General features: G+C 49.3%; 6 protein-coding genes across 6 annotated transcripts; 2 read left to right on the top strand and 4 right to left on the bottom strand.

Annotated features, from left to right (window-relative positions):
- Positions 1-593: 593 nt before the first annotated feature.
- Positions 594-1,346, bottom strand: BU24DRAFT_488035 (GMP synthase family protein; the record flags this gene model as incomplete). The annotated part of the gene is made up of 1 exon (XM_033533515.1): positions 594-1,346. The coding sequence occupies exon 1, from the start codon at positions 1,326-1,328 to the stop codon at positions 594-596; it is 735 nt and encodes a 244-aa protein (XP_033389995.1). The 5' UTR covers positions 1,329-1,346.
- A 1,612-nt stretch (positions 1,347-2,958) lies between these two features.
- BU24DRAFT_417297 (lytic polysaccharide monooxygenase) lies at positions 2,959-4,201 on the top strand. Its single transcript, XM_033526685.1, has one exon. It carries the CDS (start codon positions 3,140-3,142, stop codon positions 4,016-4,018), a length of 879 nt encoding a protein of 292 aa, XP_033389994.1. The 5' UTR covers positions 2,959-3,139; the 3' UTR covers positions 4,019-4,201.
- A 728-nt stretch (positions 4,202-4,929) lies between these two features.
- On the bottom strand, positions 4,930-7,459 carry BU24DRAFT_417295 (uncharacterized protein). The gene is made up of 4 exons (XM_033526684.1): positions 7,309-7,459; positions 5,807-7,244; positions 5,511-5,752; positions 4,930-5,456 (listed from the first exon to the last, which is right to left on the bottom strand). The coding sequence occupies exons 1-4, from the start codon at positions 7,382-7,384 to the stop codon at positions 5,065-5,067; spliced, it is 2,148 nt and encodes a 715-aa protein (XP_033389993.1). The 5' UTR covers positions 7,385-7,459; the 3' UTR covers positions 4,930-5,064.
- Positions 7,460-7,600: 141 nt separating this feature from the next.
- BU24DRAFT_488032 (uncharacterized protein) lies at positions 7,601-8,171 on the bottom strand (the record flags this gene model as incomplete). The annotated part of the gene is made up of 1 exon (XM_033533514.1): positions 7,601-8,171. Exon 1 carries the CDS (start codon positions 8,081-8,083, stop codon positions 7,601-7,603), a length of 483 nt encoding a protein of 160 aa, XP_033389992.1. The 5' UTR covers positions 8,084-8,171.
- A 302-nt stretch (positions 8,172-8,473) lies between these two features.
- On the top strand, positions 8,474-9,987 carry BU24DRAFT_438642 (PLP-dependent transferase; the record flags this gene model as incomplete). Its single annotated transcript, XM_033530263.1, has 3 exons — positions 8,474-8,992; positions 9,039-9,283; positions 9,343-9,987. The coding sequence occupies exons 1-3, from the start codon at positions 8,548-8,550 to the stop codon at positions 9,985-9,987; spliced, it is 1,335 nt and encodes a 444-aa protein (XP_033389991.1). The 5' UTR covers positions 8,474-8,547.
- Positions 9,988-12,554: 2,567 nt separating this feature from the next.
- Positions 12,555-15,296, bottom strand: BU24DRAFT_417293 (uncharacterized protein). Its single transcript, XM_033526683.1, has one exon. The coding sequence runs from the start codon at positions 15,263-15,265 to the stop codon at positions 12,881-12,883; it is 2,385 nt and encodes a 794-aa protein (XP_033389990.1). The 5' UTR covers positions 15,266-15,296; the 3' UTR covers positions 12,555-12,880.
- Between the last annotated feature and the right edge of the window lie 458 nt (positions 15,297-15,754).

Here is a 15,754-nt window from a genome sequence, read left to right as displayed (position 1 = left end):
AACACGCTCTCTCTCCCCTCTCTTACAACACTCTCACAACACTCTCACAACACGCTCTCTCTCCCCTCTCTTACAACACTCTCACAACACTCTCACAACACGCTCTCTCTCCCCTCTCTTACAACACTCTCACTTACAACTGGAACGGCTGCTATAAGCAATGCATAAGCAAGCCTAGGAGGAAAAGCTCAGTGTTACATCCTCAAGCGGCATTGAAGACCTCGAGGAGACGGAGGAGCTTACAATACACTGTCTCACTCACAACACTCCCCCCTCTCTCACAACACTCTCCCCTCTCTCACAACACACACACTCTCTCTTACAATACACAGTCTCTCTTACACACACACACAATGCTTATCCTCATGTTGAACTCTTAAGCTCACAGGGGCGAAGTCGAGAGAAGGAACCCCGTTGTCCGTTCAAATACTGAAAACGTTGTGATAGAAGAAAGAATAGAATTAGGTCTCAGCCCCGACCTGAGCGCAACCCCGATAGTGAACGTATCGTTCAAATATATCACAGGTCGATCCTGTAGCATGAGCCGAGTCTTTACAATGCTATCGATACTTGTTTCTTCCATTGTCTTCCAATCAAGCCTGACTTCGAGACCATGCATATGAGTCTTGAAGGCGGTCCAGGAACGTAAATAGGTTCTGATTCATTTCCCCGTAGTTGTTCCTTCGTAGATCCTGTGCCTGTTGGACAAAGCGATGTTGCGTGAGAGTAGGTAGTTCGTCCGCTGATGCTTCTATCAATGCCTCAATAACTTCATTATTGAACTCCATGTGGCATTGAAACCCGTACACCAGACTCGTGTATTCGACTATTTGTCGCGGACATCCCAAGCTTGAGGCGATTATTTTGGCGTCGGGTGTGAGACCGGGCATGTCACTATGCCAATGACCGACTTGCAAGCTGGGGCCAAAGTGTTTGAACTTGTCACTTATTTGTCCAGCTTCGGTGAGTGTAATGGGGAAACTGCCGATTTCTCTCTCCGGGCTTTCCTCCCAGGACGCACCCAACGACTCGCCCACAAGCTGTGCACCCAGGCATATACCGATCACAGCTTTGCCGCCAGCAATACACTTCATGATCATATCTTGTTCGGCCACGGCGTCAAAATGTGGGCACTCTTCCTTGGTCGTAGACGGTCTTTGAGGGCCTCCCAGTACGATCAATAGATCAATAGAACTGATACACTCTGGCAGGGTGTCTCCAAGATAAAGTCGGGTATAGGAGATATTGTGTCCTCGATCTTTTGCCCAAGTCTCATACGCCCCGGGTGCCTCGAAGGACTCGTGGACAACAAAATGAACCGAGATCATTGTGGGTCTCAAAATTCGCAATAGTGTTGGAAAAGTGCGGTAGTGTTTCGAAGATGAGCAAACATTCCACTTAAGTACGAAGCCCGTATCCCGTCCTTCCGACTTTCACACTCTAGCTTCCGACGTTTCTAAGCTGTTTGCATAGGGTATATCGGTTTCTTTGAGTATGTACTGTTTGTCATTGGCTGAGCCAGCTTCATTTCATGGGTTATTGCGGATTAGTGTTCTCACACGAGCCAATGATTGTATGATCCGACGGCCCATTAACTGACCACCGAATCAAGACGGCCTTCCATACCGGAAAGGTAAACGAATCAAAGACCGGTCCGACCTGATTCCTCATCATCCGCTGGTAGATGCGTACAATATCGTGGTGTGGGTCTATTAAGATGTGGAACAGAATGTCGCAATGTTAGTCTTTTCGGACTTCATTCTTCATCAATCAGTCAAGGGTTAGTTCAGATTTCCCTCGTTTCTTCCTATGTTCATAGGACTAGAAGCCAAAGCACAGTCGAATGCGGAGGTGGAGCCGAGCCGAAATGCGTGCAAAGCTACGAACTGCATTGGCATTCTCGCGAATTATTACATCTCGCTGCATGTTAATATCGTGACGGCGATCACCGGCCTCTCATCTTCTGAATGATCATCGACGAAATCTTTGTTGAGGGCAGATCAGCAGGGCGTTGTTGCACGGCTTGGGGGAGTGGAACATGGGCTGGCTAGCTTTAGGGCTGAAGAAACCGACAAACGAAAACGACAATCCTACAAACATTTCCACAAAGCGAGGATGAAACAGCGGCTTAATGCATGGAGATGCATGCGAGAAATGACCGACTGCCGCTCGCTTGTTGCCTTGTCCCATTCGTCTCTGCTGACAGGCCTGCAAATTTACCCAAAACATTGTTCAAGTTCTTTGGCTTTTTGTGCTCGAGTTTGGTAGTTGGCGAAGGGGATCTGCCGAACAGCAATTCTGCACTTTGTATTATTTTTCGTGAACAGCTGTCTGTGGCATTTTAGCTGTCGCAATCCTTAGTACAGGTCCCGCGATACTGTTGGAGGATCTGGTACAAACGCTGAGCGTTCCTGGACCCAAGCTCGTAAATTTGCCCGGTCGCATTTCTGTTTAATGAACAAGGAAATGAGACTTGATCAATGTAACTTTTCCTGGACTCCATCGCACTATCTCCTCATACTTCACCGGTCACGATGAATGGGCTTGATGTGAGTGCATTCTCATGCGCGGCGGAATCCTACGCAGCCTTCGATCCTTTCTCGGACACTCTTACCTACCTTTGGCTTGTCTTGCTTATGTCGGACACCCCCGGTCCATACTTTGATCCACCAAATTCGAGACCTGCGTTTGAGTGAGGCACAGCGTGGTGGCATTGAGATCACCGTTTGCTCATCTAGGCGTTGCCTTTCATACCATTCCTCCCGGTCCTACATTAGTGGCTATCACTCATTCTATAGCATGACCCATTTAGGATGCGTGATGTGTGCCCCATTCTACATGCATTGCCCTCTCCGCATGAAGGGATCCGATTCGCTCCATAACGGGTGTGCGGTCACGATGAGAAGATACAAAAGGTATTCATCTCCTTCTCAACTAGTTCTTACATCTTCTCTCAAACAAGTCCCCAATCATTCATTCGTTGACTCTTTGGCCATCATTTGCAAAGACCCAAGTCGATCTTTCTTCATAGCTCTGGAGCTATTTGTTACATATCCACTCACTACCACGATACAAACTACGAAACACACAGTTCTGGAAACTGATATCCCCAATACACATTACCTTCACGCATATCATCATGTCCAAAATCTTTGCTACCGTTGGCGTTTTCGCGGCGCTCTTCTCACAAGCCGCCACCCATACTGCCGTCATAGAGTTCGAAGCGAATGGGAACAAATATCCAGGATTCCGTCAAGCGTCAAAGATGGATCCCGGCAACAACTCACCTGCGTGGTGGACTGCCCAGGGATGGGGATGGGATCCTGTCATGGGTGCCAATATATCACACCCTGACATCATAGCGCATACAGACGCTGACCCTTCTCCTCATACCGTTGATGTATCCGCTGGATCTCAAGTCAAATTCACTTGGTTTCACGAGGGTGAATGTGACGGGAAAAAGAATGAAACGGGCTGGGATTGCAGCCACCACGGCTGGACCACAACTTGGATGGCGCCTTGTGATAGCGACCGCACGAAGATCAAAAAGACAGAGTTGAAGTTCTTCAAGATCCATGAGGTGGCCTTGATTGATTACCGTGAAGGTCGCTACTCCAACGCCACGAACGATAGAGAGAATGTCGGCTATTGGGGCACGGATGACATCTTCTACAAGAACAATAACACGCAGACCGTCACTATCCCCAAGGACATCCCTGACGGCGACTATGTTCTCCGCACCGAGGTCACATCCATTCACAACAATGGGCCTCTCGAGGAGCGTCAATTTTGGCCACAGGCATTCAATATCAAGATAACCGGTGGTAAACCAGACGCGCAGATTCCGGATGGCATCGTGGCTACTGAGATTTACTCCAAAGATGATGAGCTTCTCAAGTGGGATCTCTACCAGCATGACGCTGGTAAGACTTTCGACAAAGCTCCTGGTCCTGAGCTTGCCTCTGTTGCCAAGGCGAGTAGCAATGAACGTCGCCGTGCCCTGAAGTTCCTTGCCTAGTCTCTTCTAAGAGATGATCAATATCAAATGGATGGCGGTACGGATTGGACATTCGGATCCGAAGGACTAAAGAGCATAGGGCATTCTTATGATTGGTTTTCCGACCTTTTTCGAACGAAACAACGGAAGAGAGAGGCACTGTTGATGATACTTGGGATATTTCATAAAGTTTCTCTTAGCATCACCAACCAAATAATAGTATTCTTACTCCCAAAGCTTGTGAACTGATGTAGGTGATGAACGTGCCTCATTACACTTTCTCTGATTTATCCAGCGTTGGAACTGTGGCGTTAAATAAATGAAGGATGAAGGAATTCGGGCATTGCGAGAATGTTTGCTGAGGCGTTTTGTCCGACACCAAGAAATCCTTCCACCCGCACCATCGGACTCTCCTCGTTCTTCGCACAGGTTTTTACAGACTGCGACGTGAACATGAATGCATCATTTTACCTTAAATAAGGATTACGCTACTGGAGACACTGCTCTGAATGATCGAGTTCGGAGTTGATGCATTGCACCACTTCAACGTGTAATTGTTACCTGTAGATTCTGCAAAAGCATGCGGAGAACCTCGGATCACATTCGGCGAATCTGTGACCGATAGCCACGCCACAATATTGGAGTTCTGTTTGAATCTGTGGTCGAGTTGCGAGGTGTGTGTTGTGAGGAAGTATACGTGTGTACAAGAAGAATACGTTCACACGAGCATACGAATACACAAGCATAAATTTGTGCTACCTAAAGCCTGAAATCTTGGTAAGTTATCCGCTAAATAACTACCGCATGATCTGGGACAAAAGGCCAACTCCTAGGTTCTATTCAGCTTAGCATTTATCGACTGCCGGACTAATTTGTTTGGATTCGCTCCTTGACCAACCCAATGGCCGACACGATTCTGTACGACATTTTTTCACGGATCGTAAAGTATACTTATTACTATAGTAGGAATTTTATTTTACCTAAATTAACTTTGCAAGGAGATTAGGATTAGACTTTCCGTAGCACGCAATTGCCATGGATCTTTGATTGTACGGGCTATTTCGACCTCAGAACAAGATTTCTGCAGCTGAAGTGTTCAGCCAGAGCATATCGTCGATGTCTAGATTCAGAACATCCAAGTCCATGGTTGGTCCAAGGCCGCCGTTAGTGAATATGCTTGAGTCCTGTCCCTCGCTAGGAAAAATGGGCTCAGACATCCCCCCGCTGTTCGCTTCAGCTGGCACTCTGGACGGGCCGCAACAACCTTGAATCTTTGATAGTAGGATTTCTAAGGCCACTACACAGCGTTTGGCAGATTCTCCAACCTTGGAGTACGCCTTGAGTAATTGGATTGCCTGGTTCCAGGTTGGCTCCGCTGCCCATGGCTCCACGATAGAATCATTCGAAACGAGCTGACTGAGACGCTCAGCAAGGAGCACTGTTGCAGCTGTATATACGACTAGGATGGCGGGTTAGTCATAGAGAAAAGATATGAAATAGGTTTGAACCATACACAAGACTGCAAACCACCAAGCCGGGACAGGACCGGTCACCGTTTCTAGGTCCAAGTTCGAATAAATGATTCGAATGATCTCGTGAGCAGATTCGAAGCAAATCTTTGAACAATGGCCGATTAGGTTGTCGGAAAGAAACTGATCTTTTGATGCAGAGTGGCGACTGTCGTCGGACTTCACCTGCTTCAAGCAAGATTCTGTGAGTATTGGGCGGAGGACAACGATTCGAGCATGAAGATATCTGAAACTCGATCAAGTTAATAGTTGACAAGATACAAAAATTCCATTCACTGACCGGGAGCGGAGGACGATTCGTTGCCTCTGAAGGGCGAAGCTCGCATTGATTGAAGAGGGGTATTGGAGACCTTCTGGCATTGAACGCACCCAATGCAGTAGCCTTTCATCAAACTGAAGAACAGAAGTGATTTGTTCCACACTCTGTCCAGCTTTTTCTGGCAGTTGCATATAGAGCTCAAGAAGACAGTCGTTCACTATGCTGTACAGTTGCACAGACTTGACGAAGAAAGCAATCGTTGGCGTACCACCATCTGGGCGCACATCTGATGGATCACTTTGGGAATCCAAGAAGTCATCATCGATCATGACGGGGAGCGGCACGGCATCATAGAGCCAGTTTGCAATCATGCTCGGTCTTCCAAACGTCATGGACATAACCCGGTCCATAAAGACGCATCCATGCCACGTTCTACGTAGCATTTCCCTGTCCCGGATATTTTGTGCTGAGGTCGTCGTTCCAGACAAGTGTAGCCCTAGGCTTTGTGCCATACGAACAGCGGAGCCAACAACCATCCAACACTGGTGGGATTGATGAGTACCCTGTAGAAACAGGCCCATCAGCAGTAGACATTGCAGTCCTTGTAAAGAAGCTCTCTGTTGGATTCTAGGGTCGAATAATGCAAGGGCTCTTTCCCAGAATGTTTGGCCGAGCTTTCTTCTTTTGTCCGGCTGAACGGCCTGGGAAAATTGAGTGCCCAGCGCGAGCGCCATGTTGATCATGCAGTACAGAGGCTTGAGGGGTATGCTGGTCTCGGAACCAACCCAGACGGCATCATAGTCCCGTTTGAAGGCTGCCCAGTCGTGTATGGGGAGGATGACCCATACTAAGTCGTAGTATTCCTGTAAAAGACGATCTGAGAAGGTTCTAAGGGGAAGGACAAACGCTAGATGGTTCATGTAGTCTGAATTTGACGTTGTTGCAGCCTCTTGGTTGGCACTCGCCTCAACGCTATCTTCATCAGCAATCTCTATGGATGAGTGTGTCTGGTTTTGCCCGAGACGTGAATCAACAGCCGAATTGATTTGAGCCGCGAAAGAAGCAGCACTGCTACCACCGAAGAATTCCACGCTCGCCAGAGGGTCCTTGCCAACGCCTGTCATGGCGTCGGCACTCTGCGGTGCATGGTCATCAATTTGTTCAGGGAGCAGAGCGTCGGCCGTGATCGGCAAGGTAGACGCGGTGCCGGGTGAAGCGTCAGCCATCATAAAAGATGGTGAACAGGCAGGTGCTTGTGTGGATCGTGGCCGATCCACCGAGTCGGAATTCGCAGATCGAGACAAAAGCATTGGCGACCTTTCAGCGACATCACCTCCATACCTCCCCTGGGGATGCTGAGGGTGTTGCTGCAGCAGGGGGTACTGTCTTCTTCGAGGCGATTTGACTCTACTGCTATAGTTACATTGCAACTCTCCCCGAATGATACACGGACGGCAGGCTGTATAGTGAACTCAAGTCAGTAAGATGGTACTGGCTATGTTATGCTTTGGCGTGATGAATACCGGGCTTTTGTGCATCGCATTTGACCTTTCGCCGCCGACAGCTGTCACATGCTGCGCTAACTTTCTGTCGTGGCATCGACGTGGACGCAAAACGGAATGAAAGCTACGAGTACCTCGTACTGTGTATGAGCACAACACTGTGGGATGGCCCCCGGTGGATGGGATGGCACGGCACCTGCCCTTGTTTAAATACGCACTAATTAGTTAGTGGCCCAGGGCGAGGCGTGGCGGGCTGGCGGGCGGGGGGGGGGGGTTTGCTTCTGAGCGAATAGATACATAGCTTACATGAATGTTACACAGTACATACTAATGGAGTCACTCTGACATGAAACAAGGTCATCATCTCTTCCACTCCTTCCGGAACCTCGAGTGTGTGGATATCTCCTGGAGTCTCGAACGCATAGCTCCCTGTGGTGGCCCACCATGGATGTTCGAGGTAATGCCACTTCCCGCGAAGGGTTATTGCATGCACAGGACCGGCATGGCGGTGTCGGGATAAAATGCCACTCCGCCGAACGCGCAGAATGTTGACGAAAAGGCCATTGCTTGTACTGAAGAAGAGGGGACGGAACCAGACTCCTGGGGCTTGAGGCACCCACAGCCTCTCATCCGTGTTGTCGAGATCGAGGATGTTCGGGAGAACGAGATCGGGTAGAGTGAATGGGAGAGGTGGTCCCCGATAGGCTACGGCGACTTGATCAGGTCGAAGTTTAGACCTTCCATTTTCTTCCTCAAGCTGGCTGATGATAGAGGCTGTACTTTCGAGGGTTGGCATTTTCAATAAGTGAAACTTGGAAGTATGAGAAGGATATTGCTAAAACTTGGAAATTGGAAATTCAAGCAAGTTTTGTGAAGAAGAAGTGACTTAGCGTTAGGATTTCAAGAGTGATAAGATGACAATGCTTCGAAATATATACTGCTTTGCATGAAAAGTTTATCATGTTATACCATACCATCATCACTTCGTGTGGGAATGGTGAACTGATCAACCAGCCAGTCTTGATTGGTTGGCGTCGCTAGCGCTAACGGCGCTAACGGCGGTGGTCGCATATCTCCTAGAGAGCGGAGACGCCAAAGTGTGGAGAAGGCAATTCGAACTGTTATCTAGCGTGAGCTTTTCCGACAATGCTACTTACAAAAGCATTAGATTGCTTTGCTGAATTGTCATGGAGTTGTCTTTTTGTTCTCGAGCATTTCATCTTTTGACAATTGGTCTTCTCCCAATCTTTCATTCGCAAAATGGCACATCCTTTTGTTACAGAGTCCAACATCCTCCACCGTGATATGAGATGTGAGCATTTGAAGGTTGTCTCTGGAGAAGGGATTCGGTACCATTTAGGGTCTGGCAAAAGTATCAGTGATGCTACATGTGGCCCTTCCGTTTCCATACTCGGTCATGGTAATCAAGAGGTCACCGATGCTATCATTGCACAACTGGGAACGATCCAGTACGTTTATTCCGGTGCACCGTTGACAAGCGAACCCTCCGAAGCATTGGCAAAGTTTCTTTTGGAAGACAGACCTGGAGGCCTTTCCAAAGGAATATTTGTCAATTCAGGCAGCGAGGCCACTGATGCTGCGCTCAAGCTCGTAACCCAGTACTGGCATGAGATCGGCGAGCCCAATAGGAAGTTCATTATCTCGAGAAAGCAAAGTTATCATGGAAACAGCATTGGCTCGTTATGTGTGTCTGTCCACGAATCGCGACGACTGGGTTTCGGACAATGTAGCATTTGTCGACCCTTGCTACTCCTTCCGGGCGAAGAAAAATGGCGAATCAGACGCGGCCTATGTCGAAAGATTGCGACAACAACTTGAGGATACCTTCCAGCGTCTGGGGCCAAACAACGTAGCTGCATTCATGGCAGAGCCCCAAAGCGGGACCACCCTCGGCTGCGTAACGGCGACACCTGGATATTTCAAGATGGTCCGAGATATCTGTGACAAGTATGGAGCTCTTTTAGTGCTGGATGAGGTACGTTCATCTCCTACCGCGGCTTTCTATCAATTACTGATTGGGTGTCCCCTCCGTAGATTATATGTGGCATGGGCAAGACAGGAACTATGCACGCCTGGGAACAGGAGGGCATCCGCGGCCCCGACGTCCAAACAATCGGAAAAGTATTGGGCGCTGGATTCGTCCCCTTGTCAGGCGTTCTCGTACACGAGAGAGTCTTCCAAGCGTTGGTCGGAGGTTCAAAAGCATTGTTGCACGGGCATACTTTCCAAGCACATCCACTCGCATGTGCCGCGGCACTGGCGGTGCAAAAGATTGTTCGAAGAGACAACCTCTTGGAAAATGTATGCGAACAGGGACTCATCCTTGAAAAGCAATTACGAGAGCGCATCGCTCCTTTGCCGTACGTGGCAGATATTAGGGGGCGAGGTTTGTTTTGGGGTGTTGAACTGATGCGCGATCCTCAATCAAAAGAGCCGTTCGATCGGTCAGATAATTTCTGCGGAAAAGTAGTCGATGTTGCGATGGATTTGGGTCTCAACCTTTTAGGAAGTTTGGGGCATAGCGGCGAACTGCAAGTGGATCATGTCATCGTTGCGCCTCCATATATTGTGGAGGAGGCTGACGTTGTGGAGATTGTAGGATTGCTACACGAGGCGATAAGTCGTGTGGGTGCTGAGTACAGTCGGGCGCAGAGGGAGAGGCGCAAATCATTATTGTAGATGGAGATCATATAGTACATCGATGAATGTCATAAAAATTACCTCGTACACGTTCATTATCCTATCTCGCAGATCAGTCGTGGTGTGAAGTGAAGTTGTGAGTTGGTCACTAGTTAGGCACCGCATAGTACAAAGTAACCTCTAATACGAGTAGTTGACCGAACTCGGCAACGGCCGACTTGCTGATAAAGGAGAAGATTATGGACGCCGCTATTTACTGCATCATCGCCCGCTGTTGCCGCCCATCTCCTCCCCTCACTTCTCCCTGTTGTTATCACATTTGAATCTTCCCAATTGGATAGCAAGCCATGTCAGCGTCCCAGCCGAAGAAGTCCGTGTGGCGTTCTGAGAGGCTTATTCCGGTGTCCAAGTTTCTTGGTGTGAAAGCCTTTGCATGGAGGACCAAAGGTCCTGCCAATCAACGCTCCAACTGACGCGTTCAGTGGGAGGCCTCGCCATTCCAGTGACCAACTTTTTTTCCTGATCGAGTAGGTTCTTGGATTTCCATTGAAAGCCTTTGCATATGAAGGACGAAGTCTGTGTGACGTTCAGCAGCAGGCTTTGCCATTCTAGTGTCTAGGTTTCCTGATCGAGTAGGTTTTCGAATTGCCGTTGAAACCTCTTGATTATGTCTTGCATATAAAGGACCAATAGTTCTGCTAATCAACATTCATCAACGTTCCAACTAATGAAGTCCGTGTAGTATTTAGCAGGAGGCTTTGCCATTCCAGTGCCTAAGTTTCCTGATTGAGTAGGTTTTCGAATATCCGTTGAAACCTTTCGATTATGTCTTGCACATGAAGGACCGGTGGCTCTGCCAATCAACGTTAATCAACTTTCTGATCGATGAAGTCTGTGTGACGTTCAGAAGCAGGCTTCACCATTCCAGTAAGCAACTTTCCTGATCGAGTAGGTTTTCGAATTGCCGTTGAAACCTTTCGATTATGTCTTGCATATGAAGGACCAGTGGTCCTGCCAATCATCGTTAATCATTGTTTCGACCGATGAAGTCCGTGTGGTATTCAGCAAGAGGCTTCGCCATTCCAGTGTCTAGGTTTCCTGATCGAGTAGGTTTTCTAATTTCCGTTGAATCCTTGCGGATGAGTGACCCTGCCAATCAACGTTCAACCGATGAAGTCCGTGTGGCGTTCAGTATGAGGCTTCGCACATTCCAGACACCATACACCAACCATTCCCTACAGCCTACCTTTCTGTTCAAAGTAACTCCAAGTTTCCTGATCGAGCAGTTTTTCGAATTTCCGTTGAAACCTTTTGGTTATGTCTTGCATATGAAGGACCAGTGACCCTGCCAATCAATGCCAATCAACGCGAATTAACGTTCCAACCGACAAAGTCCGTGTAGTGCGCAGGAAGGGACTTCTAATTTGCCTGGGAGAGAAGAAGAGCGCCTATCACGTCCTACAGCCATTCGACAGTCCAAGTTCCCTAATCGAGTAGGTTTTCGAGTTTCCATTGAATCCTTTTGCATATGAAGGACCAGCGACCTTGTCAATATTAACGGTCATTTCAGTCCAAGTTTCCTGATCGAGTAGGTTTTCATGTTTCCGTCGAAACCTTTTGCATATGAAGGACCAGCGACATTGCCAATCAACGTTCAACCGATGAAGTCCGTGTGGCGTTCAGTGGGAGGCTTTCTGATTTGCTCGACAGGTCTGGGCGAGAAAGGAGTACGTCCTCCAACAGCCCAATTCCAGTCCAACTTGCCTAACCGAGCAGGCTTTCGAATTCCAGTGGAAAGCCTCTGCATATGAAGGACCAGCAACCCTGAACTGATTCGCTGCGGATGCATTTGGTTCCAATATCGGATTAGCGTGAGGGACGTTGCGCGGACTTCCTCGGGGGGGCCAAAGTCCAACTTGCCTAATCCAGTAGGTTTTCGAATTTCCGTTGAAGGCACAAGGGCCAGCGGCCCTGCCAATCAACGTCCCGGCCGAAGAAGTCCGTGTGGCGTTCCGTGTGGCGTTCAGTAGGAGCATTCTGATTTGCTCGACAGGTCTAAGGGAGAGGGAAAGGAGAGTGCCTTTGAACCTCTCGGTCGGTCGGGGGAAGTGGCAGGTAGCTGAATGCCCGCCCTCTGCATGCCTTGATGAGAACAGCCCGGCTGTCTTGTGAGCATTCACGAGCCCTCTCACTGCCCCCTAGGCGTCTATGCTACAAATTTTGTGAGCAATAATGGAATGTCTATGTCATGAGTGTCTGTCCGTTCATTTAGACTTCTTTGTGAATGCTTTGTAGGTGTAGAGTAGGCTGTTTTGTGCTGCTGTTATCTGCCACTTCCCCGATCGACCGAGAGACAACGCTGGTCCTTCATAAGTCATTCCAGTCCAGGTTTCCTATTCGAGTAGGTTTTTGAAAAATCCGTTGAACGCTTCCGGATGAGCTACCCTGCCAATCAACGTCACAGCCGATGAAGTCCGTGTGTAAAGTTCAAGGAGCTCCCACAACGCCGCGATTCGTCCTGCCGTGTGGTTCGATTTCAAGATGGTCAGAAATTCAGCCTGGTCTGGTTGTCTCTTGAGATGGAGAAGAACCAACTCCTATTGCATCTAAGCAATAACTATTTATCTGTACAAATGCACATAAATAGACAGATGTTAGACATAGTGGTGGTACGTGATGAATGCACACCATTGCTGTATTTGAAGAGTTGAAATGTCAACATTTACGAGGCCAACAATGGCCGTATAAGCAGAGTTTGTTTTTCCTTCAGGGTTGGGGCCAGTGTGTGAAAGTGCCCCGAGATTGAAATGAGAGCGCCACCCAATGGCCATATTCTTTCCTTTTTCCGTCAACTCCGTCGAGTACAAGTATTGGTACATATCGTTATTTTACATGATCCTCCATGTCAAGGAATGGTTGTCGTAACGCCGATTTAATCCAGGTCATTCATCAAATCTATGCTCTTTCTCCTGCCTTTGCGGCCTCCGCTCCCTCTTATTTTTCGGTCTTGCGTATACCTTCCGTTCCCCCTCGCTTTCATCTCTGGGTCCGGGGTGCTGCCGGCCTCGATATCGAAGACCACCTTCTTGGGTGCCTTAATCCTGCGGCCCTTCTTGTCGAACTCGTCCCTAGGCCTGCCTAGCCGAACGTTCCTCGGTGTCCTAGTTTTGGCTCCCAGGGCCCAGAGATCCCCCCACCGAGCCTTGCGTGCATCGCGGAAGGCTTGCTTGGAGAAGCTTCTGGGAACGGTCCAGCGTTCGAGTTTGGCGTCGGGGGTGCATACGTCAAAGGTAATGTGACCTCGGCGCTTGAGTGCCGGTAGTATGAGGCGAGGCAGAGAGAGAGTATTGACATCGGCCGCCGTGCGTAGCTCATCTTCGCCGTTCCATTCATGGCCCTCAAATGCGCGGGTAGCGGTCTCTGCGTCCTGCTGGACGCCTTTACCTAAAGGATCGTACAATGGAAGGCGTTGATCTCGTCCTCGTTGGACGGCGAGATAGCTGAATTGTATGTCCTCATGGTTACGGTCCTTCGCATTCAGAATGCGCTGGAGGAATGGCGGACGGATGTAGCGCTGGTTGAAGTAACAGAAGTCCTTGCGACCATGACTAATGCCTGGGGACTGATACATTGGGCAGGTGCTGTGGTTTGTGCAAGGAGCGATGATCATGCCTGTCTCCTTCTTCGAGAACCTACTTTCCTCGTTCGGCTTGGATACTTGTTCCTCAACGGGGACTTCGACTTCCGTGGATCCAGGGGAGGCAATGTGTTTATCGAGCAATAGCTGGCGAGCACCAGCCACAACCTCAAACCCCCGCGGAAGACCCTTTTCTATGAGTATCAAAACACCTCCCTTTGGATTCAACAAAGACCAATACTTCTCTGTCTGCTCTTTGCGGAGGTGTTCCTGGTTCAGTGGCCATAATGTGTGCGGGGCGATGATAAGGTCGTACACTTTTCGGGGTTGCTGAGAGTTTGTCGCATCTTCCTCTGTGATGGCGTCCGGTAGGCGGGGTATGAATGTGGTGTTCTCCAGTAGTCGGCTCGCACGATGGCGCAGGGTGTCGGCACCGACAAGAACAGTGGCCTTTCCAAGCGGAGCAGACCCGTGGGAGGATGCGCCAGACTCCTCATGCATTCGTGCCCATTCGGCTTTGAGAACCTGGTGCCATGCCAGGATGCCGGCACCGCCTGCCCCAGCATCCAATACTACTGGCCCCGTCTTCCTGTTGAGTAACCTCTCGATCCATGACGACCCAAGCCTTCGCCTCACCTCCACCAGTGTACCCATAACCGCTGCATATGTTCCTGGCATGACCGCTGCTAGGTATGCGTCCGCCTCGATATTCCCCATGTCTCCCATCGAAGGATCGAGGGTGATTGGCTTTTGTTCTGCCCCTACGCGTGCAGGGAGCGTGGTCGCGGAATGTGGCAGCCCTGGTCCGCCGAATATTCGCTTCACAGATTCAGTAAGATGCTTGTGGTTGGCGCGAGTGAGAAGGGTCGCGACAGGTTCTGTGAAGGTATCTTGGGGTAGGAAAACGGTCGCAGATGACGGCTTCGAGCGACCAGCAATTGTCAATGGGTGGGCACGCATGAAATCGGCATCCTCCTCTTCGTCTGCTTCTCCAATCTCTCCCTCCTGAGCTATCCGACTCTTCTCGTATACATCCTGATGATAATTTTGGGCCTTCACTGCTCTGTATTCCTCCCACTCTGCCTCCGTCATGGCTTCTTCTTCATCCTCTTCCTCCAATGCCTCCGCCTCGGCTAGATCGATCTCATTGTCCTGATTATAAGTCTCGACTTGCTCAAGCTCGCCATGTTCATTTGTCCTAAGCAGAACCAATTTCCCATCTGGCATCTTCGCCTCAAAGACCTCCTGTTGCTCGCCGTCGACTTCTTCCAATTCTTCGATTTGTTCTACAAAAACAGGCGTTCCGTACAGGCGCTCGTATACAGCAAATTCGTCCTCGCTGAGATAATTTCGTGGTAGGGTATCACCAAATAGTTGTCTTGCCCTTCGGGCGGCATCCTCTGGGTTGGCTTCGAGCGCAGAGGTGGGATATTCGGTGGTTTCAGACGTCGGGTACACACCCTCAATCGCTTTTTCCGATTCTGGGACTGTCGAGGAGATCTGGCGATTCTGTGATCGAACGCATGTTTGGGAATTCGCTGCGCTCGTCAATCGAAGGCAGGTGGCTTGTCTTAGACGCTGTCCGTCAGTGAATAGGCCGCGCACATTGCGCAGCTGCGACACTGCGAGGTTGGGCCTGCATGTTGCACAGATGTATGTGGCCCTCCTCACCGCAAGCATCGTAGGTCTGGTAACACGCTGCGTGGTGTTTGAGGATTTGCTGCTTCGAAAAGAAAAGTTGCCGCACCTTCAGCATTGTTCAATGTACGCTAATCCTCTTTCGTACATGGAGATCAACCAATGACGACCAAGACATTATCACGGTTCAATAATCAGTCATTCGAGCGAATTGATGTAATGGATTATACTAGAAGAAAAGGACAATTTGTTATAGGTAAAGTTAAGGAAAGTAAAGGTATGTAGAACACCGTGTTCGTTCCTACGTCTACAAAGGCAGCATGCAATATCTTCGACCTCCGCGGAAGCGGCCCTTGGAAGCCCTCCCCCAGGTAGGTATCCGATCTTGCCTGCAGCTTGCCGATGCATACAGCCGTGCCACCCCAGCTATGCTAAGCTCAATAGCATCTCATCCATACTCTGTTAATTCAATTTGGTAATTCGTCCCCTGATTCAGCTGAAAACCTCCCCACAAGCTGGTAGACCATGCCA

This window comes from Aaosphaeria arxii (genome assembly GCF_010015735.1).
Source record: "Aaosphaeria arxii CBS 175.79 unplaced genomic scaffold BU24scaffold_1, whole genome shotgun sequence".
Taxonomy (NCBI): Eukaryota; Fungi; Ascomycota; class Dothideomycetes; order Pleosporales; genus Aaosphaeria; species Aaosphaeria arxii.
The sequence above is the reverse complement of the archived record's forward strand: the minus strand, read 5'-3'. Positions and strand labels throughout refer to the sequence as shown.

What these genes read in the sequence shown, in the direction of transcription:
- BU24DRAFT_417297 (XM_033526685.1), top strand. Translation starts at nt 3,140, where the DNA reads ATGTCCAAAATCTTTGCTACCGTTGGCGTTTTCGCGGCGCTCTTCTCA.
- BU24DRAFT_417295 (XM_033526684.1), bottom strand. Translation starts at nt 7,384, where the DNA reads ATGCCACGACAGAAAGTTAGCGCAGCATGTGACAGCTGTCGGCGGCGA. An exon ending in ATGCGATGCACAAAAGCCCG is followed by an intron (nt 7,245 to 7,308) that starts GTATTCATCACG and finishes TTCACTATACAG; the next exon opens with CCTGCCGTCCGTGTATCATT. An exon ending in TTGGTGGTTTGCAGTCTTGT is followed by an intron (nt 5,457 to 5,510) that starts GTATGGTTCAAA and finishes CCGCCATCCTAG; the next exon opens with TCGTATATACAGCTGCAACA.
- BU24DRAFT_417293 (XM_033526683.1), bottom strand. Translation starts at nt 15,265, where the DNA reads ATGCTTGCGGTGAGGAGGGCCACATACATCTGTGCAACATGCAGGCCC.